Consider the following 25,830-nt stretch of genomic DNA (forward strand, 5'->3'; position numbering starts at 1 on the left):
GAATTCTTAAAGCATGTTATGTGAATGCTAAGTGTTGAGGATTATTGTAGTAGTTACAGGGTCAGTAAAATGTGTTGCAGTGGTAGGCCACACACACTAGGCCAAATAGTTTAGTTTACTGAAATAGTTTAGTTTACAGAAGTTTTTAATGTTTGATGTTTTATTGTGTTTTTAATATTCTGTTGGGAGCTGCCCAGAGTGGCTGATGGGCGGGGTATAAATTGTTGTTGTTAAAAATTACTGGATTGACTTAGAGTAGTCATTCTGAAGCTTCTTTCTCTGGGCCACTCTTTCAAAATAAAAAATTGCTCCTAGCAGTGGTTGATTTATGACTTAGAACACAACTACTTTATAACTGTAGTAGAATCATAGTATTGTAGAGTTGGAAGGGGCACCGGGGTCATTTATTCCAACCCTTCAATGAAGGAATATTTGGCCCAATGTGGGGCGAAATACAGTGGTACCTCGGGTTACAGACGCTTCATGTTACAGACGCCTAAGGTTACAGACTCCGCTAACCCAGAAATAGTACCTTGGGTTAAGAACTTGACTTCAGGATGAGAACAGAAATCACACGGTGGCAGCACAGCGGCAGTCCCCATTAGCTAAAGTGGTGCTTCAGGTTAAGAACAGATTCAGGTTAAGAACAGACCTCCAGAACGAATTAAGTACTTAACCTGAGGTACCACTGTATGATCATGGGACATCCAGGAAGTATGGAACAATGCAGCTACATAAGAACATAAATCATTCCCAAAAATAAAATTATAAGTGAGCCTCTTGCATATGTACCTTAGGTATGCGTACAAACTCAATGAGAGTTGTGAGCTTGAAGTGTTACTCGATGCTCGCTTTTTGAAAAGATATCTTTCCGTATTCTGCAATTAAAAAAAGACTATACTACACTGAAATGTTAAAATGTTTGATTGTCCTTGAATCTCAATCCACACCAGTGTGGCACGCACACAGTGGCATAGCGTGGGGGGTGCAGGGGGGGCTGGCCGCACCGGGTGCAACATCTGGGGGTTAGGGTTAGGGGGCGCAAATCCACGGGTTAGGGGGCGCAAATCCATGGGTTAGGGGGCGCAAATTACTTGCCTTGCCCCAGGTGCTGACAACCTACGCTACGCCACTGCACGCACGCCCTTTGAGAACTGAGCTAGAGAAAGGAGAACTTCTCCCTAGTTTTTATATCCCGTTTCCTAGATAGCATTTGATACAAATAACTTAAATAGAAAATGACTAGCTCTTGTAGATGTTGCTACAGGGAGGCAAGGATAGGTAAGGCTCCCCTTTCGGGGGAAATTCCCCACCCCACCCCCCGCCTCCAAATGAGAACCATTGGTGGCACCAGTGGGAAGTTGTAGGGCTGGAATGACAATGGCTGAATTAGCAAAAAGGTTTTCTACATCCCCATCTCTCCCCATCCTTATTACAGGTCATGTAATAAAGGACAAAGTTTGACTGTTTCAGATTGTGGAAGCAAAACAGGACCACCGAAAATAAGGTGGTGGTTCTTGCAGAGGTGAAGGTCTCAAGTTTGCAGAAAGATATCATTAGTTTGTACACTAAGAAAGAAAGAAACAAATATTTTTGGAAAACTCAAGGATCATGGAGCCTCCAGAAACCAGAGAATGTTGAGTTTCTCTGCTGGGGAAAAGTGAAGCAGTTTAGCCAGCCTGAGACCCGAACAGCTTTTTGTATCCTGGCAATGAGAGCTGGGGGAATGTGTGTGATGAGTTTTAAAACTCTGTTCTCCGGAAAGGTGGGCTTGCAAATCTGATAACTCTGTGATGTGACATGTTTGTGAGCCCTGTCACCATCCAGTGATGTACCTGCGAATGCTTAGTGAAGCTTATTTTTCTCTCTCCCTGCCGCGAAACAAGAAAGCGGAAGAAGATATCCAGTTGTGGAAGAAGCAGGAAGCAGCGGCCAAAGTGGAAGAGGTGAACTCCCCCAACCAGGAAGAAAAGGCAGCTCCAAAGGTAGGTGTTAACATGTTGGAACACCTTTCCAAAACCATGTCTCCCTTCCTCCTGCTTTTTCTCAAAATGAAGAGAGTTCTGGAATTCCCACCAGACTGTATTCAGCCATTGGATTTTGTGTTGGGGACCAAATCTAAACTCAGCCAAAAACCCTTTCTGCTCGCAGGATTCATATAACTCGTTCTGTTGTCAGAAACAGCTGTTGGCCTTTAGAGGAGGAGAGGCGGGCGGAATATATATTTTTAAAAGAAACATTGACTTTGCTAGTCAGAGCGCTGGGCAACAGCGGCAGACGTACAGATCTATCCGATTCCCATTTGGCTCCCAAGCTTCTCGGATACAGCATCTTGCTGTTCTGAAGTGCATCTTTGCAACCACAGGTGTGGATTGCAGGGGAAATGTCTAGCTTGTGTGTTGAAAATATGATAGCTGGAGTGACTGGTGCCCATTTGCAGGAGGGAGTCCGCCAGTAGCTGGCTCCAGAGCCAACTCATTCTAGGTCTGTCCTCATCCTCCTTATCAAGATCCACAAGGGCAGCACTGAGACAGAGAAGCTGGTAGACAGGGCTACTCCCTGGACTCGTATTTGTTGTAGGGGTTTTTTGTCCTTTTTTGTACCGTTTAACAATTATTTGCAGACGTGGTTTTTTTGTTTTTGATTTCTTTGCTACACTAGTTTGCCATGTAGCAATTGCACTGTGCAATATTACAATAAGAGGACTGGGGGAAAACTTTATGGATGTAATGCTTCCTACAGTTCGTGATAGTATTTCTCAGCGATTTAAATGTGACCAAGCCTTCTGTAAAGGTAAAGGGACCCCTGAGCATTAGGTCCAGTCGTGACCGACTCTGGGGTTGCGGCGCTCATCTCACTTTATTGGCCTTTTGTACTTTGTCACAAAAAGCGGGTTTTCCAGGTGACTTACTTTGGTGAGTGTCAAAATAAGAATTTATGGTGTATTGCTGTCGAGATTCACTTTGAATTAAAATATATATTGAAGCAAAAATATAAAAATAAAAATCTGCTGCTTTAAGCCCCTGGGAACAGACTGGGTAAAAAACAGTTTACAAATTCAAACAATGGATGGTATTCGGCAGCGACAAGCAGCAAACTGGTTCCCCCCTATATCTAGTACCTTGGACAGCTGCCTGATGGGTAGGCCGGTCCTGCGAAGAGAAATATCATCTTCTCTTGGTACGTGCGTAACCACAGCAACCGCTTCTCTCTCTTGGCAGTCTCCCACCCACAAGGCCAAGCGGCAGCAGATGGACCTCATTTCTGAGCTGAAGAAGAAGCAGCTAGTGAAGGAGCCCCTCATTTACGAGGAGAAAGATGGAGCCATTGAGGACATTATTACAGGTGAGGAGGAAGGAGGCCGTTTGTTTTACTAGCGGGCTTTGAAGTCTCGGCAGATCCTCCGCGGAGGGCCGGCGATGGGCCGGGCAAAGTGGGAGCTGCGTGGAATCATGGCGCCCAAGGGAAGCAACTTCCCAGTGACTTCTGAGCTGTGCAGTTTGGGGTGGCTCGGTTGGTAAAGCATGAAACTCTTAACCTCAGGGTCACTGGTTAAGAGCCCCACATTGGGCAAACAGATTCCTGCATTAGAGTGACCCACTCTACGATTCTACAGCGAGGGGGGAAAGTATTTGATCCCCTGCTAAATTTGCCCGTTTGCCCTCTGACAAAGAAATGACCAGTCCATAGTTGTAACAGTAGGTTTATTGTAGCTGTGAGAGACAGAATAACAACAGAAAAAACTCCAGAAACCCAGAAGACAAAAGTCAGAGATTGATGGGCGTTATAATGCATGAAATAAGTATTTGATCCCTTTGCAAAAGATGGCTTAGTACTTGGTGGCAAAACCCTTGCTGGCAATTACAGAGGTCAGACGTTTCTTGTAGGGGGCCACCAGGTTTGCGCACATCTCGGGAGGTATTTTGTCCCACTCCTCTTTGCAGATCCTCTCCAAGTCAGTAAGATTTCGAGGCTGATGTGTAGCTACTCGAACCTTCAGCTCCCTCCACAGATTTTCGACGGGATTAAGGTCTGGAGACTGGCTAGGCCACTCCAGGACATTAATGTGCTTCTTCTTGAGCCACTCCTTTGTTGTCTTGGCCATGTGTTTTGGGTCAGTCATGCTGGAATACCCATTTTCAATGCCCTGGCTGAGGAAAGGAGGTGCTCACCCAAGATTTGACAATACATGGTCCCATCCATCGTCCCTTCAATGCGGTGAAGGTGTCCTGTCCCCTTAGCAAAAATACCCCCCAAGCATAATATGTCCCCCTCCATGTTTGACAGTGGGGATGGTGTTCTTGGGGTCGTAGGCAGCATTCCTCCTCCTCCTCCAAACACGGCGAGTTGAGTTGATGCCAAAGAGCTCGATTCTGGGCTCATCTGACCACAACACTTTCACCCAGTTCTCCTCTGGGTCATTCAGATGTGCATTGGCAAACTGCAGACATGTGCTGTCTTGAGCAAGGGGACCTTGCAGGCTCTGCAAGATCTCAGTCCTTCACAGCATAATGTGTTACCAACTGGTTTCATGGTGACTATGGTCCCAGCTGGGGGATGTGGGTGGCGCTATGGGTTAAACCACAGAGCCTAGGACTTGCTGATCAGAAGGTCGGCGGTTCGAATCCCCACGACAGGTGAGCTCCCGTTGCTCGGCCCCTGCTCCTGCCAAGCTAGCAGTTTGAAAGCACATCAAAGTGCAAGTAGATAAATAGGTACTGCTCCTGCGGGAAGGTAAACGGCATTTCCGTGCGCTGCTCTGGTTCACCAGAAGCGGCTTAGTCATGCTGACCACGTGACCCGGAAGCTGTATTGCTCCCTCGGCCAATAAAACGAGATGAGTGCCACAACCCCAGAGTCGGCCACGACTGGACCTAATGGTCAGGGATCCCTTTACCTTTACCTATGGTCCCAACTGCCCTGAGATCATTGACAAGTTCCCCCCATGTATTTCTGGGCTGCTTCATCACTGTTCTCCTGATCATTGCAACGCCACGAGATGAGATCTTGCATGGAGCCCCAGACCATATCTGGGAAGGATAAGAGGCATTTACAATTACAAGCTGTACTGCGTGGTCCAAGGGCGCTCTGCTGATCACACACACACACACACACACACCCCAGCCCATATTTGTCTGAGACCACACCATGCCTTTTTTTGGAGCAAATATTTGCCAGTGTACAGTTCTAACCGGCCTGCGTGCCTGGGCTACGCATTTAATTTCCATCGTTGCAGATCTGGGCTCTCCGAGCCGTTGGCCATTAGTGGGCATCCTTAATTTTTCTTCTCCCCAACCCACCTGCTTGCTCCTTTTATTACATTTGTGTCCCACCTTTTCTCCAGATTGCTCAAGGCGGTGGGGTACACAGTTCTTTTCTCTCCCATTCCCATCTAATTCCCACAGCAAAACCCTGTGAAGTTGGTTAAGCTGAGAGACAAGCGACTTCTGAGGCCTTTCCCCACCCTGCCAATGCCCAGACACACCACACAAACACACATCACCTGCAAAACTAGGTGGGGCTGTAAGAGAGGTTTTCTGCTGCTGTTGCTGCTGCTTTTTGCCTGTTTCATGGCGTCCCACTCACCTGTTGTTATACCCTCCTTAGGCCTTTCTGCTCTTTTTGCAAACCAGCTTGTCTGCTTTTACTAATCGCTGCAGGGCCCGGAACTCTTTCTAAGCACACTCGTGTCTTTTTTTTCCTGCCCAAAGATTCTCAAAGGATTCATCTACACCACAGACTTGAACTGGCAGAACAGAACTGCAGGGGTGGAGAGGTTTTGTAGACAGGGCAGAGGGGTAGGGCAGCCTATTGAACCTCCAACAGAGATTTGTTAGTGCTCTCAATGAACTTCAATTTCCAGGATTATTTAGAGAGAAGCCGTGAGATACTAACTGCTGTGGAATGCAGAGATGCCGTTTAGAGGCTCGACGCCTCTTTGTAGAGACCACTTTCTTGGTTGCTTTGGGACTTTTACTTGCTTGCTTTACTTGCCCTTTGTCTCTCTTCCTCTTCTTAATCTCCTTGCCTTTTTCCCTCCGGTACTATTCTTTACTTAGCACTGAAGACCGTTCCTTTCACTGCTCGGACGGGCAAGCGCTCTTCTCGCCTCTTCTGCGACGCCAGTTTCAATGAAGAGAGCCCACTGTAGCTTGTGGCTCTAGGTAACGTGCTGCATCAAAGGCACAATGGTGGATTTATGTAGCTGAGGGCTGGGGAGCGCGGCAGGTAAAGGTGGCATCTCGAAACGACTCCTTCCAGTGCTGGGATGCGCCCTGCAATAGCTGAAGCATCTAGCCAGGCATTTGAGTGAATACGTGAACGGGAGTTCAAACTGTGTGTGTGTGTGCGCGCGCGCGCGCGCATACAATCAGTGTAAGGACTGGGTGATATATGGTTTTCAAAAATGTGATATATAACCAGGTAAACATCGCAATAGACTGATATATCACGGTGTCTGAAATAAGGATGAAGCGATGTAGAGGCGTTGGCCGGCTTCACGGTTTTTCCTGCACCGTGATTCACAATGTATTGCCAGGTCAAAAATTCTGAAATGCAGCTATCACAATATGGACTTCAGGCTTCTCAGGGCAGTAAACCTTTTAGGTCTGAAAGTGAGATGTGTCTCCAATTTTAAGTGCCGTGTTTTTCGCTCTATAGGATGCACCCGACCATAGGAGGCACCTTGTTTTAGAGGGGGGGAAACAAGGGGGGGAAAATCTCCCCCTCTCTGCGCAGCGCCCCTTCAGCAGAGCGGCAGAAGAAACGCAGCCCCTTCCATTTCTCCTCCCGCTTCACTGAAAGGATGCTGCGCCTTAGCTGAAGGGGCACCTACCCTTCAGCGAAAGGAACCTGAAGCCTGCGGAGCGCAGTGGGAACTCGCGCTGCGCTCCAAAGGATTCAGGCGGCTATACCTGAAGCCTGGAGAGCGAAAGGGGTCAGTACACACAGACCCCTCTTGCTCCCTCTGCGCTTCGGAGGCTTTGCATCTTTAGATGCGGCCACGATGGCCAACTATCGCCCAGTCTCAAATCTTCCATTCCTGGGCAAGGTGATTGAGCGAGCGGTTGCCGAACAACTCCAGGCACGCCTGGAAGAAGCGGACCATTTGGATCCCTTCCAGTCGGGATTCAGGCCTCATCATGGGACTGAAACTGCCTTGGTCGCACTGGTTGATGATCTCCGGCGGGCTAGGGACAAAGGTGAGAGCTGTTTCCTAGTTCTGCTGGATCTCTCAGCGGCGTTCGATACCATCGACCATAGCATCCTTCTGGACCGTCTTGAGGGGCTGGGAGCTGGGGGCACTGTTATACAGTGGTTCCGCTCCTTCCTCCTGGGCCGTGTTCAGAAAGTGGTGGTGGGGGATGAGTGTTCAGACCCCTGGGCTCTCACTTGTGGGGTGCCTCAGGGTTCTGTCCTCTCCCCCATGCTTTTCAACATCTACATGCGGCCGCTGGGAGAGATCATCAGGAGGTTTGGGCTGGGTGTTCATCAGTATGCGGATGATACCCAGCTCTACCTTTCTTTTAAATCAGAACCAGTGAAGGCGGTGAAGGTCCTGTGTGAGTGTCTGGAGGCGGTTGGAGGATGGATGGCGGCTAACAGATTGAGGTTGAATCCTGACAAGACAGAAGTACTGTTTTTGGGGGACAGGAGGCGGGCAGGTGTGGAGGATTCCCTGGTCCTGAATGGGGTAACTGTGCCCCTGAAGGACCAGGTGCGCAGCCTGGGAGTCATTTTGGACTCACAGCTGTCCATGGAGGCACAGGTTAATTCTGTGTCCAGGGCAGCTGTTTACCAGCTCCATCTGGTACGTAGGCTGAGACCCTATCTGCCTGCGGACTGTCTCGCCAGAGTGGTGCATGCTCTGGTTATCTCCCGCTTGGACTACTGCAATGCGCTCTACGTGGGGCTACCTTTGAAGGTGACTCGGAAACTACAACTAATCCAGAATGCGGCAGCTAGACTGGTGACTGGGAGCGGCCAGCGAGACCATATAACACCGGTCTTGAAAGACCTGCATTGGCTCCCAGTACGTTTCCGAGCACAATTCAAAGTGTTGGTGCTGACCTTTAAAGCCCTAAACGGCCTCGGTCCAGTATACCTGAAGGAGCGTCTCCACCCCCATCATTCTGCCCGGACGCTGAGGTCCAGCGCCGAGGGCCTTCTGGCGGTTCCCTCACTGCGAGAAGCAAAGCTACAGGGAACCAGGCAGAGGGCCTTCTCGGTAGTGGCGCCCGCCCTGTGGAACGCCCTTCCAGCAGATGTCAAAGCGATAAACAACTACCTGACATTCAGGAGACATCTTAAGGCAGCCCTGTTCAGGGAAGTTTTTAACGTGTGATATTTTATTGTATTTTTGGTTTTTATGGAAGCCGCCCAGAGTGGCTGGGGAGGCCCAGCCAGATGGGCGGGGTATAAATAATAAATTATTATTATTAATTATTATTATTATTATTATTATTAGCGTTGCTATCGCTGAAGCCAAGGAGCCTGCATTCGCTCCATAGGACGCACACACATTTCCCCTTAATTTTTGGAGGGGAAAAAGTGTCCCCTATAGAGCGAAAAATATGGTAAGTAAAAAAAAGGAAGACCACACTGCATACAGCGGGGTGTTTCTTTCCTTTCCCTAGTTTTTGAACGAAAAGCAGCCTTGAAGGCTGCCATCAGGCACAGAGGAGTGGGTGCCAAGAATGTGTCGAACGCTCAAATTGGGGTGGCCATTCCTGGATCTTTTTTTCCAGTCGGTGGGAAAAGCAGTTGTGGGGGGCAGGGAAGAAAGCAATTTTGAGGAGGAGGATGGGGAGTTAAGCATGTTCGCTCTACTCCTCCCAGTGGTCGCCTCCGAGGTTGTATTTCAATGTAAAAGTCAGGGGAGGGGAACACACCGCTGCGCGTTCTGCATTGCAGAAGTTTTAGGGAGAAACCAGCGGAGGGCAAGTCGAATAGCCAAGCATGTCTGAATGCATGCACCCCAAACAATTAACTAGGGGTTTTGTTTTTTCTCACGGCAGGCCTGCGCAACCAGCCGTACCGGCGGGGGGACACCGGTCGGCACAGCGCCAGGAAACGGGCCGTGGGGCAGACGCTGCAGGTGACTGCCGACATCTCGCTGTGACAGCCCCGAATGAGAACAGCAAGCTAGCCAAGCCTTGGTTTGGGGGCGCAAGGCAAGGACTGGGGGGTTCCTGGCCAACGGGCTTGGACCAAAAGCCCCTCACAACCAAGGAACGACAAAAACTCAGGGCGGGACGATCCCTTCCCTCCTCCTCCTCCGCTTTTAAAGCCATTTGTGGGCTTATGCGCACAACAACCCTGCCAATTCTCCTGCCCACGGGGATCAACGCCGCTTCATTTTGAACTTCGTTTTCTCGGCCACGTCGGACGGCCCCAAGGTGGAACTATGGCAGGGGCTGCTCTGCCAACTAGGACAGCAGGTGGTTCTGGAAGAAGAGTCCAGCCATGGCAACACCAAGCCAAGAACGAGCATCTTCCACAGCCTGGAATGTTTGCGACTGCAGACTCCCTCTGGAGAGAGGAAGCGGAACCCAGAGGGTCTCGATTCCTCCTCCCTGCTAGCTGTTCCCCCCAGCTTGCCCATGTCCCTTTCCCCCGCCTCATCCAGCTGGGCCATTTCAGTCTCCTTTAATCCTCCACTTCCTCCTCCGGCCTGGAGAAGACAACCAGTGTTTGCAGGCCACTTTTCTCCCATCTGACATGAACGGTGCTGTTTGATCCGAGCGAGTAGTCGTACGCTTGTAGGAAGGTTACTTGCCCAGGAATGTGTAACCTCAGGATCATTTAAGCCATTGAAGTGGTGCAACGAGGGGGTCCACAAGGACTTTGCCAGGGGGTGGGGGGCAGCAAGCACCCTGTACAAAAGAGCTCCAGCACTTTTTAAACATCCTTGGACAGGTGCCACGACCGCCTTGGCCTTGTAGGACGCAAACGGCAGGCAGCACTTCAGGTTTATGCTGTAGTGAGGGCGAACAGCCTGTGTAGTTTTCTCCCTTTGCAACATTTTGGCGGGCAAAGGCCCGGCTGAGGATGCCTGGGAGTGGTGTCCTAAGTCCCTACCGAGGCTGTCGTGGTTATAGATGACCCAGGAGTCTCTGCTGCCCTCCATATTTTCATGAGGGCAACAAGACGAGAGTTTGATCAGTGCATGTAAGCAACCAGAGTTGCCCTTCCTTCCACCAAGGCTCCCCACCACCACCTGAAGTCACTCCCCTCGTGCACGTCTTAAGATGGGAAGTGCCCAGCCGCTAAGGAGGAAAGAAGACTGGGCTCCAAGCAGGAGACGTAAATCTTCCTAAGTATAATGTTTGGTTAAAGTTATGAATATAATTTCGGCTTCTTATTCTAGCACAACGGCCATCCCTAGGAAGCAGTTGCGGTCCGTGGAACAGTCTCTCAGGATTTAAGTATTTGGCACAGGCGGCACTTTGGCATTTTTGAAACCAACACGCTCTGACGCAGAGAAGCTCAGAGGCTTCGTGACAATCAAAACAGGGGAGTGAAGTTGCTTTTCTTTTTCTTGCCACGTGGTGTCGCCATTTCTGCGGGGTTTTCCACCGGTGCTTTTTCTCCAACCTGTGCCCTGGGTTCTAGTCTCTCCCCGGCCCCCCAAGAACTAAAAGTAGAGGTAATTAGGTCAATCAGGCGATACCCGCTATAATTTCCAAGAGCACAATGGGGTGGTTCCTCTCCCCGCCCACCCCCCAGGGAATCTAAGCAGCAAATGAATTTGTAGAGGGGGTAAGATTTCTGCCCCGAGGGTCAGGTTGTCTGATGGACTCTGCATCATGGAGCCACTTTGCTTACAAAGGCAGACCAAGGGGTAAGCTCACCTTGCTTTGAAGCAAGGGGGCGATCCTAACAGACCCAGGATGTAACGTCTTTCGGCAGCTCTGTGGGTTCCCAGTGGACAAGGGCACTTGCAAGTTGAACATCTGCTCTCCCCCTTGTTCTTTACAGTTCATGCCTTTTTTCTTATCTGGGGGTGGGGAGGGGAGATTGTGAAAACTCCAAAAGGGATACAGCTCATCCCATCCACCCCAGCACAAATCCAGGCCCCCTGGGACGGATTCTGCCTACAGGGGATGTTGGTAGGCAAAGAGCTGCATTCCTACCCTGTTCACCCCAGCATGCAAGCTTTGCAGCAATAAATGCTGCAAATCAGCGGGTGTTGACCTGCATACCTAACAGCCCCCCCTGTTCCGTCTCAGCTGGAAAGGAACAATTTCTTAAAAAGTCATGCAAAAGTCAACACCCTACTCTTCATCTGCTCATCCGGCTTTAGCCTCCGAGCTGCACACCCGCTTAGAAACTCCCGGTTTAGACTTAGGCTAACATTTGCTTTCTCCTGTAACCTTAAAAGCAGCTTAAAGAAAAGAAAAACAATCACAGCATATACAGTCAGAACAGAAACCTTGGACACTGTTTCATCACACACTTTTGGGGGCGGGTGGGCGGGGGGAGAAGCGGGAGAAGGGGATATTAGGAAAAGAATTGAATGTGCAACCTATTGTTTTCAGAAATGCCTTGAATCATGGAGGGGAGGACCAAAACACCCCTGTATGATTGCTATTTGTATACATTATTTTTATATATGGTTATGTGAATTGCATTTAATCCAAAGCGAGTTAGCCATGAGAGCAAATAATAAATGTATTCTAAAGATGCGAACGGTGCCTGTGTTCAAAGAGAGTGCCGGCAGTCTGCTGGAGGGCAAAGAACTTCATAAGGCACACTCCAATTTTTAAGACACCCCCCCCCCCGCCCCGGCTGCCTCTGCTGCAAGGTCCACTAAGAAATCAATTTGCCCACAGCAGTGGAATGCCCTTGCTTGCACCCCTTGTGATTGCGGATTCTCAGTACAGTTGTACCTTGGAAGCTGAACGGAAATCGTTCCAGAAGTCCGTTCAACTTCCAAAACGTTCGGAAACCAAAGCGTGGCTTCTGATTGGCTGCAGGAAGCTCCTGCAGCCAATCAGAAGCCGCGTCAAACGAACAATAGGGGGTGTCTATATCGTGCCCTGTTTTGTAGTCTTTCTAATAGAAATCCAGCTAATTAATTTAGCATGCTGGATGGACTCACTGGACATTTTAATTTGGGGGGTGGGTGGGAGGGGAGGAATACACACAGACTTGCACATATATCATTTGTGACTCTCGCTGGACTCTGCATGGATGGGTAAGTTAAGTGGCAGCAGAACAGCTGCCATCGTGTATCCCACGCCTGTTGAGAAACCTGGTGAAACAACTTGGCATGCGCGGTTTTGGGACACGGGGAATGGCTGGGACATGGGACCCACAAACCTGAAGCATTAAGACCAACCTCACTCCAAACCAAGAATTGCCCAAGATGCACAACACTGTTCAATAAAATAAAACGCCACAAAAGTCAGTTGTTGCCCCAAAAGGCATGATTTTGCTTCATTTCCACGACAGCAATACATACATTATCACGGTGTTCTGGAACATCATAGAAAGGCAAAAGAAGGTACCAACAGATTTAGGCCACTGTTAGTATTGCATAGGTCTGGCAACTGGCAGAATCCAAAGAAAAGTGGGCATGTGCCCATCTTAAAAACTATTTTGTCCCACTGATGTCAACAATTTGAGTGGAACTAACATTCCCTGCACTGGAGCCCTTGGATCTACAAGAACCAAAGAGTCTAGAGGAGTCTGGCTGTGATGATATCCCAGGACTTTCCCCACCCCTTCAAATTGAGGAATCACCCCCCTACACACAAAAAATACCTTTGTCTCTTCAAAATCAAGGGCAGACAAAGACTGCAGAGTCTTGTTCTTGCAGAGCAAAACACAGCTATTCAGCTCGCAGTTCAAACGTCTGAAAACAAAGTACAGCACAGCCAGCCAGCCAACCCTCTGACAAAAATGATCGTTTCCTAAAGCAAACTTGCAGAGCAAGTGGAAAGAGTACATATGAAATGAATGAATGAAAGCAAGGCAAAGCATCAGTGCTTTCATATTACCCACTCTAGGCTTCCATGGTGCTGATTGTATTGCTGAACTACAGCACTCAGAAGCCCAGAGGCTAGCACTGGAGGATAGAATATTTCCCAAAATATCTAGAGGACTGCAAGTTCCCCACCTCTGCTCCAGAAGGTCTTCCTGCAGTAAATGGTATAGACTAGAAGGACCATGGGTGGCTGTAAAGCCACAGGGCTAGTGGAGACCACTAAGTGCACACGAGCTCCAATCTAAATGGGGAGCAAGAACATTTGCTTCTCAAACAGCAAAACTGTCCTGTCTCCCCTGTCTCTTTCAGCAGCTGCATGCAAGAACTGAACAAGGCTTGCAGGATGTAGGTCTAATGTGCTGCAGAGAAGGGCAATGGGACAAAGAGATTACTATAGGAGCTAGGAGTGTAGGCTTCCCTGCCTGTTTCCTTTTCTAAATGGTAAATTCCCTGCCATTTAACTCGGTAGCAACCAAAAACATACTCCTTTTGCCCAGCCTTTCCCCTTCTAAGCTCATGCAATGCCTCTTCTACACACCAGGTGGTGCCCATACCAGTTCCATTCGTTTTCCTGTAAAAATAAGGCCGTAAACCTTGGTTTGCTGATTTTACCGCAGCCTTGATGGCAATTTATGCTTTTGTGCTGGCTGCCACGCACACCACAACGAAGGCTGGACTGAAACGATGTTGGCCTTTAAAGTAGCTTGTTGTAAAATATTTCCTCTTGGCACGTGTACACCAAGGGAGTTTTGGGAAAAGGAAGCTCTTCTAGGGGAGCAGGTGATTTGGAAAAGGGTGAAGATGCCCTATGATGTCCCTCCTTTTTAAAAACATACCTCTTCTTTTTTTTCTACCCTACTTCAGAGAGTTTAGATAGAGGTAACTTCCTTGCCTGACAGTAGAATCAACCCAAACGGGATAGAATAACCTTAGTTCCAAAAGAAAAGAAAAAAGCAAACCATTTTATGCCACCTGAGAATGGCCAAAGCCATCCCAGAATGGCTGCCTTCCAGTCTCCAGTCCCTGCAGCGCCATGGCTGTGGCTGAGATTAGCCAGCCTTCATTTTGTAGGCGGCATTAGTATTCCAGACAGGAAGCTCAGCAAGGAAGTGGGTTCAGATTCATAGCTTAGTAAGCTTCAGGCAAGGCTTTGTCATAGCAGGACATCCTTGTACCCAACAAGGAAAGAGGACTACCCTCCTAATGAAGTTCCTCATCTAGTCACTTTCATTCATTTACCCAGTTACAGATAGGTAGCCGTGTTGGTCTGCCATAGTCAAAATAAAAAAAATCCTTCCAGTAGCACCTTAAAGACCAACTAAGTTAGTTCTTGGTATGAGCTTTCGTGCGCATGCACACTTGTGTATATCTGTATATTGTGTGTATCTGAAGAAGTGTGCATGCACACAAAAGCTCATACCAAGAACTAACTTAGTTGGTCTTTAAGGTGCTACTGGAAGGAATTTTTTTATATTCATTTACCCAGATTACCTGGCACAGAATAAAGCCACTCCAAATTCTACAAGGTCAACCGTGCCAATATGCACACAGATTTTTTTTATATTAAAAAAATCATATATCTTGTACTGATTTGCTTACTTTATTTCAAGTTTACATTTTGCCTAAAACTTTTCTGGTATAGAGTTTGGATTTCTAAGGCTGCAATCCTATGTACACAATTAGTTCGGTGTAAAGTCCCACTGACAGCTGTGGGGCTGTTTCTGAGTAAGCATGCATAGCCCTGACTCTGTTAAGACACATGCAGTTCTCTCTATTTAGGGCAGAAAAAGAAAAGAAAATGGAACCAAAACCTAAAACGTTAGGAGCTCCACTTGAAATGTCTGTCGGTCTTCACCAATCACCAATGGGGGTTGTAGCTGAAAACATATCTATGAAGGGATGCATATCAGGCTCCCCCAATTGGTGACCCACCAAGCCAAAAAAAATCAAACTTCCTACTTCTTGCTGCCTGTCCAGGGGCTGCAAAAACCTACAAAGCAACTGTTTGGCTACAGTACATGTCTGCCAAGGTGTACTGGGTTTGATGGGTTACAAACAATACAGTCCGGATTATATGAACAAACTGAAACACACGAGTGATTTCCCATCCTGTCACGCATTTCTCCATGAGCTGGAATGCAAGTCTGGTTGCATTTTGACGCCAAGCACAGCGAACTCCACTCAAACACCTCCAAACACTTGGAGAAATTTGATGCCTGGACTTCTGCAAGAATCCCCCCCTGGAAATTTTAAGCTCACCAAAATTTGGCCAAGTAGCGATTCACCAAGCCATACAGGGCTCAGGCATATTAAGGCCTTGGAGGTTTTTGGCCACACAAGGCAGGCAGCAAGAGCTCTTATCATCAAAGCACTGGTGGGCTGCCATAGGCACTGGATGGGGCACAAAACCAAAGCTGGCTGTCCATTGCATAGGTAGGAAAATTGCCATGCAACTGAAATTTAATACGACAAATCTTCCACCACAGATTTCTGAGCTTTCTCAGAAGGTGCGGCATGCTACCAGTTTCGCTGAGGAAGTTCCCAAGCGAATCAGATATGTGTTGCTGACTACATTCCTCCAAGCTGCTCAGGGCAACCGTTTTTGCACGGCAACAAGCGTGCCGTGTCGAATGATGATGATGAGAAAGTGAGTTGGCCAAGGTGACCTGATGTGCTGGGTCTCCAAGGAGGTTCCCCAACTCTAAGCCCATTGCTGGGTTTGGGGAACTTTACTAAGCCCCACTGGGCAAATCAGAACTTCCCATTTTCCTTTGGGATTGGTAGAAGGCGGTTGGGTTAAGAAATTGACCGCCTGCCCACAACCCAGCAGATCAGGTTCTTCCTAGTCTTCTGGGTCAGTTTCATAAACGCAGACACAATAATTCAGTTTTTTCTTCCACCCAGCCCATAAACCTGGCTGCACACAAGGGCTGGCAGAGAAGCAGTGAGGGACCAAACCTATAACCTACAAGCACCAACAATATTCAGCACTCAGCTATCTGCAGATACCACATCTGGCTCCGTGGGGGATATCACAGGAGTGTCGTGGGGAGAGACAGCATCCCTCAAGGCTTCTTCTCTAGTTGGCCATGTTTGACCCTCCAGCTCCAGCCACAGCTGCTGTCAGGAGCAAGGGTGCACTGAAGCTCGATGCCCAAATCAGGGACCACCATGTCGCAGCGGACGGGTTGGCCTTCCTTGGTAAAGAAGCTGAAAGCAGAGGCCGGTATCTGTGAAAGCAGAACACACACACACAAAAAGATGAAGGGGCCTGACTCCACAACAACTGGATCAAATCAACGCTTCCAGGTATCATAAGAAAGCTGCAGATAGTACAGGATAGTGCGCGCACCCCGGAAATGATCTCTTTCAGCTTCTGCCTTCAGGAAGAAGGTACAGGGTTATAAAGACTAGGACTAGCTGTCTGAGAAACAGTTTCTATCCAAATGCAATTTTGGTTTTAAACACAGTGTAAGGTAGTCTCTATGGGAGTATATTGTATTTAATTATGGGGTATCATAGTTTTTAGGGGGCTAACCGGGCTGGGATAGCAGGCTTGTTGGTTTTTGAATGTCTGATGTAGATTTTTTCAATTTCGTTGTTCTGTATGGGACAATGACAATAAAAATTATTGTATCGTATCGTAACTGCACGTTTATTTCTAGTTGACAGAGGAAGAAACAATGTCACATGCATTTAAAGGGGGAATGCACAAAAAATTCATTGCATGCGTATTTCTGGGCCCACAGTAGAGTTCAGTAAGAGCAAAGTGGCCATGTTGATTATCTTCCTGCCCCGAGACAATGGAGTGTGCCTCCAGGGGTGGAGCCAGACCACTGCGCTAGCAGCACTGAAGCAACCTCCCTGGGGAGCAAACCTGGGCAGTGTGTTTGGAGGTCCTGGGTTGCTGATGACAAGACTCTCAGCCTCGCTGATCAAGTCCAAAGGAAAGCAGAGCAATAAGTCTGGCAACAGCTGGGCTGTAGGAGTTGCTGGAAGGAGGCGTACAAAGTGCCATCCAACTGTCTTAGGGACTCTGCTCTGGATTTGTGAAGGGTTTAATCCATAGCCTTTACTTCTCCAGAATATATCTTGCAAGGCGGAGAAAGATTAAGATGACATTCCCAAATACAGTGGTACCTTGGTTCTCAAATAACTTGGTACTCAAACGCTGAAAACCCAGAAGTAAGTGTTCCGGTTTTCAAACATTTTTCAGAAGCCGAACATCCGATGCGGCTTTTGGCTATTGTTTCCGGGGCACCTGCACCAATCGGAAGCTGCGCCTTGGTTTTTGAACATTTCGGAGGTCAAATGGACTTCTGGAACGTATTAAGTTTGGTGCTTTTGTTTTTGCTATTTATTTTGCATTTTTGTTTTTGTGGCTTTCTCGGTTAATTCGTTTTTGTGGCTGTGTGGAACCCAGATTGGAAATGGATAAAATGCTCCCCTCCAAACAATGACTATCAACAGCGCAGGTAAGGGGGAAAAAATAATTTGAATTTTTATCATCTGCAATACTGACTTATTCATTTTATAGTGCAATACATTGATTATCGCTTTCATTTTATGGATCAATGGTCTTGTTAAGATAGTAAAATTCATGTTAAATTGCTGTTTTAGTGGTTGTTTTTAGAAGTCTGGAAAGGATTAATCGTTTTGCATTACTTTCTATGGGAAAGCGCGCCTTGGTTTGGGAACACTTTGGTTTTGGAACGGACTTCCGGAACGGATTAAGCTTGAGAACTAAGGTACCACTGTAGCCCCATTTTGCAGTACTTCTCACCTCCAAAAGGAGAGAGGTCTACCAGGGCAGAACTCACCTGGCTGCTGATTCCAATGGCTACATCTCCCACCTTGGCGCCACGAAACTCTCGGATGTGGAGACTTTCCCCGCTGAGCAAGCGGATCTCAATTTTCACTCCTGGAAGGCAGAAATAGAGAGCTAAACATTTACTTGCCACCTGAAGATAACACTCTATACATCTGACAAAGCAGCTTCTGGTCCATTAAAGATCATGCCAAATAAATCTATCAGGATGCTTCCTGGCTGTCGCTATTTTCAGGTGGATTTGCTCACCTACTGGCAGATTGCAAAGGTCCTGAACAAATAACTCACTTTCCCAAACAATCAGACTTCTTTCTGATAAGAGCAATGGCAAAATGCACTGAGAAATGCAAGGTAGTCTTTACAAAAACTTATGGAATATGCAGAAACGGCGAAGCTTACTGGAAAAATAAGAAATCAAAGTAACAAACTTTTTAGAAAAGAATGGAAACGGTTTATGGAATATTTACAATATGGAATATTATAAACTGCAAACAGGTAAGAATATTGGCAAGATTATTGTTTTTTATAAGAGTATATATTTTTTATAAGAGTATATATTTAAAGTATATGAATAAATGAGTAAGTTAAGTTCATTTGGAATGTGCAGAAAATATAAAAAAATAAATTTAAGGAACCGCAGAAAGAGGGGGAAGGAAATGCCAGAATGATTGTAAAATTACTGAAAGGTATAAAATTGAAAATCATAAAAAAGAGAAATGCAAGGCAGCCAACTATATCCTGGTATTCGATATAAAACGAATTTTGCTCCCAATTCTAGTGTTTATTAGTTTATTAGTAATGATTACATGGTCTAATTAGCAATTAGTCATTCATGTGCCAATGAAACACACCACAAAATGGAACGGTTTAACACAATAGTGCCTTCGGCAAGCAAATGCAGAAGCCGCCATTTGGCCTCTGGCTTGCTTACTACCTTACGGGCCGAGAACAGAACCTACCATCAAAATAGGTGGGCATATCTGTATTCCTGCTGAGATGCAGCCAGCTGTTCCAGCTGTTGCTCTGCCCATCTGTCTGGCTGCTCCACGAACCCACTCCAGAACTCATGGTTTCCTTCAGGCTCAGAGATGTTTTCAATGAGTCCTAGAGAAACAGAAAGCAATAGCAATGTCATTCTTCCGCAGGCACACCAGTTGGCTGCCAGGTCTAGTTTCCAATGCCCCACAGTGTGGGGGTCACTTCTTCACTTCAAGTAGCCCCACTCCCAGGCATGTCCAGAGGACTGGAAACCTGGACAAGACTTAGAAACTGGCACTTCTCTCACTACCGGAACAGTATGAAGAGGAAAAAGAGGCACCTGCTAATATCTATAGGAAGCTCACAAGCAGGACCTGGAAGCCCTGAATAATAATAATAATAATAATAATAATAATAATAATAATAATAATAATTTATTTGTACCCCAGCCACTCTGGGCAGCTTCCAACAAAGATTAAAAATACATTAAAATGTACACCAAGAAGAAGTGAAATCTCTGGCACCCGTCCCAATTTCTTTCTGGGCCACACGCTAAAAGGTTTTCACAGCTCAGAGGCAGGAGATGCTTCCGGGACCAAATCAGGTAATCGGTTAAGTCCAGTCAAAGGCGACTATGTGGTGCGGCTCTCATCTCACTTTCAGGCCGAGGGAGCCGGCCTTTGTCCACAGACAGCTTTCCGGGTCATGTGGCCAGCATGGCCAAACCGCTTCTGGTGCAATGGAACACTCTGACTGAAACCAGAGTGCATGGAAACACTGTTTACCTTCCCGCCACAGTGGTACCTATTTATCTACTTGCACTGGTGTGCTTTCAAACTGCTAGGTTGACAGGAGCTGGGACAGAGCAACAGGAGCTCACTCCGTCGTGGGGATTCCAACTGCCGACCTTCTGATCGGCAAGCCCAAGAGGCTCAGTGGTTTAGACCACAGCGTCACCCACATCCCGGCACAATGCAAGCACCTATGGCTCCCTCCTGCTAGTCCTCATGCACTTGCCTTCTCACTGGCGTCTGACGGGAGAGCACTGTCCAGACTGAGGCACAACAGCATCTGCTCCTGTTCCTCCAGAGAGAAGGGCTGAGACAGGCTGTTTCGAATCAGCTCTGTGGGAAAGGAAACAGGCTACAATGAAAACAGAGGCCAAATGATCATCCCCCAACCACCCCTGGCACTCAGCAAGTTCCAGATTCCTTCCCCCCCCCCCCCCGTGACAAGTGGGGTCATGCTATGCAGCTCTGCTCCATTTTTCAGAGAACTAAAAGGTAAAAGGTAAAGGTACCCCTGCGCGTACGGGCCAGTCGTGTCCGACTCTAGGGTTGTGCGCCCATCTCGCTTAAGAGGCCGGGGGCCAGCGCTGTCCGGAGACACTTCCGGGTCACGTGGCCAGCGTGACGAAGCTGCTCTGGCGAGCCAGCACCAGCACAGCACACGGAAACGCCGTTTACCTTCCCGCTATAAAGCGGTACCTATTTATCTACTTGCACTTAGGGGTGCTTTTGAACTGCTAGGTGGGCAGGAGCTGGGACCGAAAGACGGGAGCTCACCCCGCCACGGGGATTCGAACCGCCGACCATACGATCGGCAAGCCCTAGGCGCTGAGGTTTTACCCACAGTGCCACCCGCGTCCCTTTTCAGAGAACTACATCTGACTAATTTTGGAACACATTTGCCAAGTAATCAATGCAGTTTTAAACAAATCCCGTGCATGTTTTAATCCCCATTTAACTCCCTAACTCCTGCTCTCTTCAGCACAGCCTTTCTCATTTCAAATGCTCCATAAAAGCTCCTCCTGCTAATCAGTATCTCGCTGTCAGCCCATTTGGTGTTGCCTCATTTACACAGCGCCTCACCAATAAGCTTGCATCGAAAGACCTGAGCAAGGCTCTCAATAAATAAAATCAACGTGTTATAGCGACAACTGGCAGCTCAGAACATGAGCTGCACTGAGCTAGGAATCAAAGTCCAGATATAAGGCCATCTGGAGGGGAAATGGTGGGTGGAGGAAGGGTTCGGCAACCCCTCCCCACACAGCTTCTCTGCTTAAAACTGCAGCCTCACCACGCTGCTTTTCACAGCAGCTTGGCACCACTTATGTTAGGAGACATCAGACTGCGGTCATAACAGATACTTCAACCACGAACCAGATGATTCTTATGTGCAAGGACTGAGTCCACAAAGTTCAAACCATGAAAAAAATTGCTTGTTTTAAAACAGACACAGGCAAACTCCAGCCCTCCAGATGTTTGGGACTACAATTCCCATCACCCCTGACCACTGGTCCTGTTAGCTAGGCATGATGGGAATTATAGTCCCAAATATTTGGAGGGCTGGAGTTTGCCTATGCCTGCTTTAAAACAACAGCAGCATATTCTGTTTCCTTCATGGAAGCCTATTCAGTGTACTTTTTCATATACAGTGGTACCTCGGAAGTCGAGCAGAATCCGTTCTGGAAGTCCGTTTGACTTCCAAAACATTCAGAAACCAAAGCATGGCTTCTGATTGGCTGCAGGAAGCTCCTACAGCCAATCAGAAGCCACGTTGGACGTTTATGTTCCAAAGAACATTCGCAAACCGGAACACTCACTTCCGGGTTTGTGGCGTTCGGGAGCCTAAACATTCGACTCACAAGGCGTTCGTGATCCAAGGTACAACTGTATATATTTAAAAAATCATGATAGGATTTATTCTACATGGATTTGAAAGAAAGAAGACTCAATACACTGTGAGGCTCCATAAACGTACAGAGAAAGACAAGAACAATGATCCCAGCAATATAAAAAAGGCACTGTGGAAATCAGCTACACCAGATGCAAATCATCCTAAACCCAAAATGGCAATAAATGAGTCACGGCAGGTTGGGCTGAACTAAATCAAGAAAGCAATGGAAATGACATGGGGCATAGAGAGCAGCTGGAGAAGTACAGATAACACTTCTTCTACCTGATAGGAGAAGGATAGGAACCCTATCCTTCTGAAAAGCCCTCGCCCACGCTTCAATAAAATTTAGCAATGTGCCATTGACAAGATATTGGAATTCAACAAAGATTCCCTTTTCAATACCTGCATTAAGCCAAAAGGAGCCCAATTTATCATTTTAACCTTGAAAATGGAGGTATTCAGTGTTCTGAGATGGTTTGTTCTTTTAAATCGCTATGTCCCATCTTATCCACGCTTCCTTCTATTCTGCTACAACCACCCAGGCACAAGATACATCGGCGCCGTGCGTAGATGTAATTCCATCCCTCCTTTTTATCTTTTAAGCACATACCCCTTCCTCGCCTGGTCCTCCAACTAACCAATAGGAAGCAGGTAGTACTGCCCTATACGTATAACCCTTCAACTCTGATGGAGCAGAGCTGCACACAAAGAACTTGCTAGGCAGGAGACTTGAGAGCAAGATGACGAATAAAGGCACATTTCCAGAGAGAAAGACGAGAAGCGCAGTTCGGTCATTACCAAACTCCAGCTGCTGAAGCTCAAGTTCAAAGGATGTGGTTCTCCAGTCTGTCAAACTGCCCCTCTTGGTGCTGAGAGGCGGCAGGAAGCAGAGCTGCAGGGAGTCGCACGGCTGCATTAGTTCCTTGCACGTGCTCAGGGGGATGAACTGCGCCTTCTCGGCCAGACCATGGCGGGAAAGCGGGAGTGTGTGGCATTCAGGAGGCTCCGGGATTGGCAGCGGTGGGTCTGGGAGACTAGGCTCTGGGGCCAACTGCAGATTTCGGGGTTGTCTGTATTCTCCTCTCCAAGGGCTCTTCAGGCCTCCCACTGCAAAGTGAAGGGAAATGTTAGGTCAGAAGAAAGAGAGGGGAGCACTTGCTGGAGGAGAATCACCCAGAAGGTTTCGTTTCTTTTCAATCCCAGGTGACTGCCCTTAAGTGAAGAAAAAGGACGCATTGATGGGATGATCACTTGAAGCTTTACCCAGCGGCAGGGAGTGTGTGGTGTGTGTGTGTGTATGACCTCAAGTCTGAGGGCCAAATGAGGCCCCCAGATTTCTCTGCCTGGCCCCTGGAACTCTCCCCAGGCCACACCCTTCCCTGGTCCTGTTTCACCCCCAAGTGTTTTTTTCCTAGCTGCAATTTGTCCTTGACATCTGGTGGCTCTGGCTTGTCTGGATGGAGGTGTGTTTGTGTGTGTGTTTAGAAGTTACCCTATGGTAGAAAGGCAAGAATTACACCCACAGCTCTTCCCACCTGCCACACACAGTGTGTTAAAGCAAACAGGTTACAAACGCCTGGAATTCCTGTGGCTAAATTATACCTGTTGTAGCTGCCGTACCTGGCCAAAGGCAGTCTTTTTAACCTGCCTCAAAACAGCAGCCTTCCCATTGGCTACACCACCGAAAGCCCAAGTTGTAAAAGTTGCCTGTGATTCGTTACGTCAGGGAACAGCATTTTGAAAATAAAGGCACACTCCCTGCTGTCTGGCGGGAATGCGCGAAACAAGGGTTGCCAAATTGGGCCCAATATGCTTGACGTGCGGAACACAATCAACTGTGGATTCAGAATTTAAGGACAGTCAAAAACCCAAGTGTTCTGTGATTGATGGGGGACACCCACCCTCACTCACAGATGATGGCAGCACTTGGGGATCGCCTCTCCTGGTATGTCCCAGGGAGGACCTTATGGTCTGCAAATAACAACACCCTGAAGATTCTGGGTCCCAGGGAGGTTAGACTGGCCTCGATCAGAGCTAGGGCCTTTTCAGCCGTGGACCCGGCCTGGTGGAACGCTCTCTCACAAGAGATCAGGGCCCTGCGAGATTTGACCGCCTTTCGCAGGGCCTGCAAGATGGAGCTGTTCCACCAGGCCTTTGGTCAGGGTTCAGTCCGACTCATTTTCTCTTTGTATAAGAACAAGCACGAAGGAGGTTTCCCAGCCCGCTCACAGGTCCCTATAATATCAGTGGAAACAGTTGGTCCTGGCGAGTATTAACTGCTTTCAATTTTAACCTGAGGATTGTCATTTGTCAAGTTTTAACTTTAATTTTAATTTATTTGGGATGCATTTTAATCAATTGCTTGTTTTTATGCAGACTGTATTATTTATATGCTAGCCGCTCTGAGCCCGGCTCCAGCCGGGGAGGATGGGGTACAAATAAAAATTTATTATTATTATCATTCTAACTCACGACACAAGAACCGGATCTGCCTAGCACCAACATCCAAGTAGTCCTATTAAAGCCAATGCAGCAAGCATTTGGCGGCAGCAGCAAATAAAGCACGTCACATGCCGCAAGCAGCTTTTTGTCGCCAGCGAGGTGTTGGGCTCTGGTAATCCGCCCCTTGTTTAATAGCTGTAGGAAATCCTCACCCTTTTCAAGGGCCGCACAGGCTTTCACCCTCAGCTCTGCTGCAGAGGCCCGTTGGGTCGGATCCTTCTCAAGACCCGCCTTGATGAGATGGGCAGTGGATGGGTGGCAGGAGGGTGGGATTTCTCTCAATGGAGGAGGCTCTTTGGCTATCTGCAATACAGAAAATGCGGGGAAACGTCAGGTGTCAGAAGCAGCAATGTCTACCAGAGGAGAAGGAGGCAGGTCTGTTAGACGGGTCAGGTCATCCAAGGTGTTATGATCCTAAAGAGCGTTTTTTAATAGAAGGTGATATACCATTGGTTTATTACGCCTGAGAAACTATTTGCAATGTATAAATGTATTTCAAATGTTTGCTGGAAGTGCCAAGGACACAAAGGGACATTTTGCCATGCCGTGGTGGACATGTAAAAAGGCTAAAAAATATTGGATACAAATACGTACGCTGACACAGTCAAACCTTGCTTGTCAAATGTAATCCATTTCGGAAGCCCTTTCGGCTTCTGAATGTTCAACAACCGAGGCGCGGCTTCCGATTGGCTGCAGGAGCTTCCTGCACTCAAGTGGAAGCCACGTCGTACGTTCAGCTTCAGAAAAACGTTCGGAAATCAGAACACAAAAACCAGGTTTTTGGTGTTTACGGGAGCCAAAACATTCCAAAACGGAGGCATTTGGGAACCGAGGTTTGACTATACAGCAGATTTTAAAGGTTAATATTAACTGTAAGCCAGAACTCTTTCTTTTAGGGTTAATGGACACATCTGGAAAAGGACTATGGAAGATTCCTCCAATATATTACAGTGGTGAGACTGTTACTATGCACAAAGATGAAAAGATACAGACCTACCCACTATAGAGGAACGGTGGATAAAACTACAGCATCACAGTGAGACTGCAGAGAAGCTGAAGAAACTGTTTGCCATAAGCAGCCCCAGAGGGAAGTTACAGCCGTGCCCTGGAATGCCCTCTTCCACATCCTTCCACCATTGATGGACCTGGGGGGTCCTTCAAGGAAAGGCACTGCTCACCTCTCCAAAGTGTTTTTCTCTATTATTTATCCATCAATCCCTCTTCCCCTCCACTACACCCTTTCCTGGATCAGCAGCCGTGCACACCATACCTGAAAATGGAAGGGAGTTCGTCCTTCCAAATGCCAATGCGCCCTGACTAAATCAGGCCAGCCCACCTGCATGTCTGCGAAAATGCAACTCACCTTGAGGCACAGAGGGTGGTTGTAGTACTGGGTCCAGGGGTGGCAGCCGTTCAAGAGATGCAGCATCATGCAGCAGCTGCTCCAGACGTCTGCCTTGGAGTCGCAGCGCTTCCCCATCACCACCTCGGGGGCCAGGTGGGTCTCTGTGCCAGGAACATAATCCCCTGGAAATGCAATGGAGGAGATCGGCTCTCTAAGGTCTTGTGCAGAAGCAGCCCATGCACAGGCAGTTCTTAAAGGGGAAAGGGTAGCAGTTTGGACCCAAACAGGAGACCTGGGGTAGTATAGCAGACTTGAGGCTGGACTAGACTCCATGTTTGTGGAATGCTCTCCCCAGAGAGGCTTGCCTGGTGCTTCATTATCCACCTTTAGACACCAGGCAAAAACATTCCTCTTTAACCAGGCAACCAATGCCCTTTTTAAATGTATTGGGTTGTTTTTGTTTTGGTTATGTGTTTTGTGTTTTTATATTGTGATTTCATCCTGTGA

General features: G+C 47.8%; 2 protein-coding genes across 8 annotated transcripts in view; one reads left to right on the forward strand and one right to left on the reverse strand.

Annotated features, from left to right (window-relative positions):
* FMNL1 (formin like 1) overlaps positions 1 to 11,691 on the forward strand; it is a 112,108-nt gene extending 100,417 nt beyond the window's left edge. For 5 of the 7 annotated variants that reach the window (XM_082194722.1, XM_082194725.1, XM_082194726.1 and 2 more), the window contains 3 exons: positions 1,887 to 1,985; positions 3,222 to 3,345; positions 9,018 to 11,691. In XM_082194722.1, coding sequence (XP_082050848.1) covers positions 1,887 to 1,985; positions 3,222 to 3,345; positions 9,018 to 9,121 — 327 coding nt within the window. In that variant the 3' untranslated portion in view covers positions 9,122 to 11,691. Of the gene's footprint in view, positions 1 to 1,886; positions 1,986 to 3,221; positions 3,346 to 6,059; positions 6,165 to 9,017 lie in introns of all 7 variants that reach the window. The other 2 variants (XM_082194723.1, XM_082194728.1) reach the window with 1 other exon arrangement.
* Positions 11,692 to 14,572: 2,881 nt separating this feature from the next.
* The window catches only part of MAP3K14 (mitogen-activated protein kinase kinase kinase 14), a 34,141-nt gene continuing 22,883 nt past the window's right edge, over positions 14,573 to 25,830 (reverse strand). The window contains exons 10-16 of the mRNA XM_082194778.1: positions 25,342 to 25,505; positions 24,131 to 24,281; positions 22,275 to 22,583; positions 19,815 to 19,921; positions 18,779 to 18,923; positions 17,812 to 17,912; positions 14,573 to 16,221 (exon numbers count right to left, since the gene is read on the reverse strand). Coding sequence (XP_082050904.1) covers positions 16,057 to 16,221; positions 17,812 to 17,912; positions 18,779 to 18,923; positions 19,815 to 19,921; positions 22,275 to 22,583; positions 24,131 to 24,281; positions 25,342 to 25,505 — 1,142 coding nt within the window. The 3' untranslated portion in view covers positions 14,573 to 16,056. The remainder of the gene's footprint in view (positions 16,222 to 17,811; positions 17,913 to 18,778; positions 18,924 to 19,814; positions 19,922 to 22,274; positions 22,584 to 24,130; positions 24,282 to 25,341; positions 25,506 to 25,830) is intronic.

Source organism: Podarcis vaucheri (assembly GCF_965113315.1).
Source record: "Podarcis vaucheri genome assembly, chromosome: 13".
NCBI lineage: Eukaryota > Metazoa > Chordata > Lepidosauria > Squamata > Lacertidae > Podarcis > Podarcis vaucheri.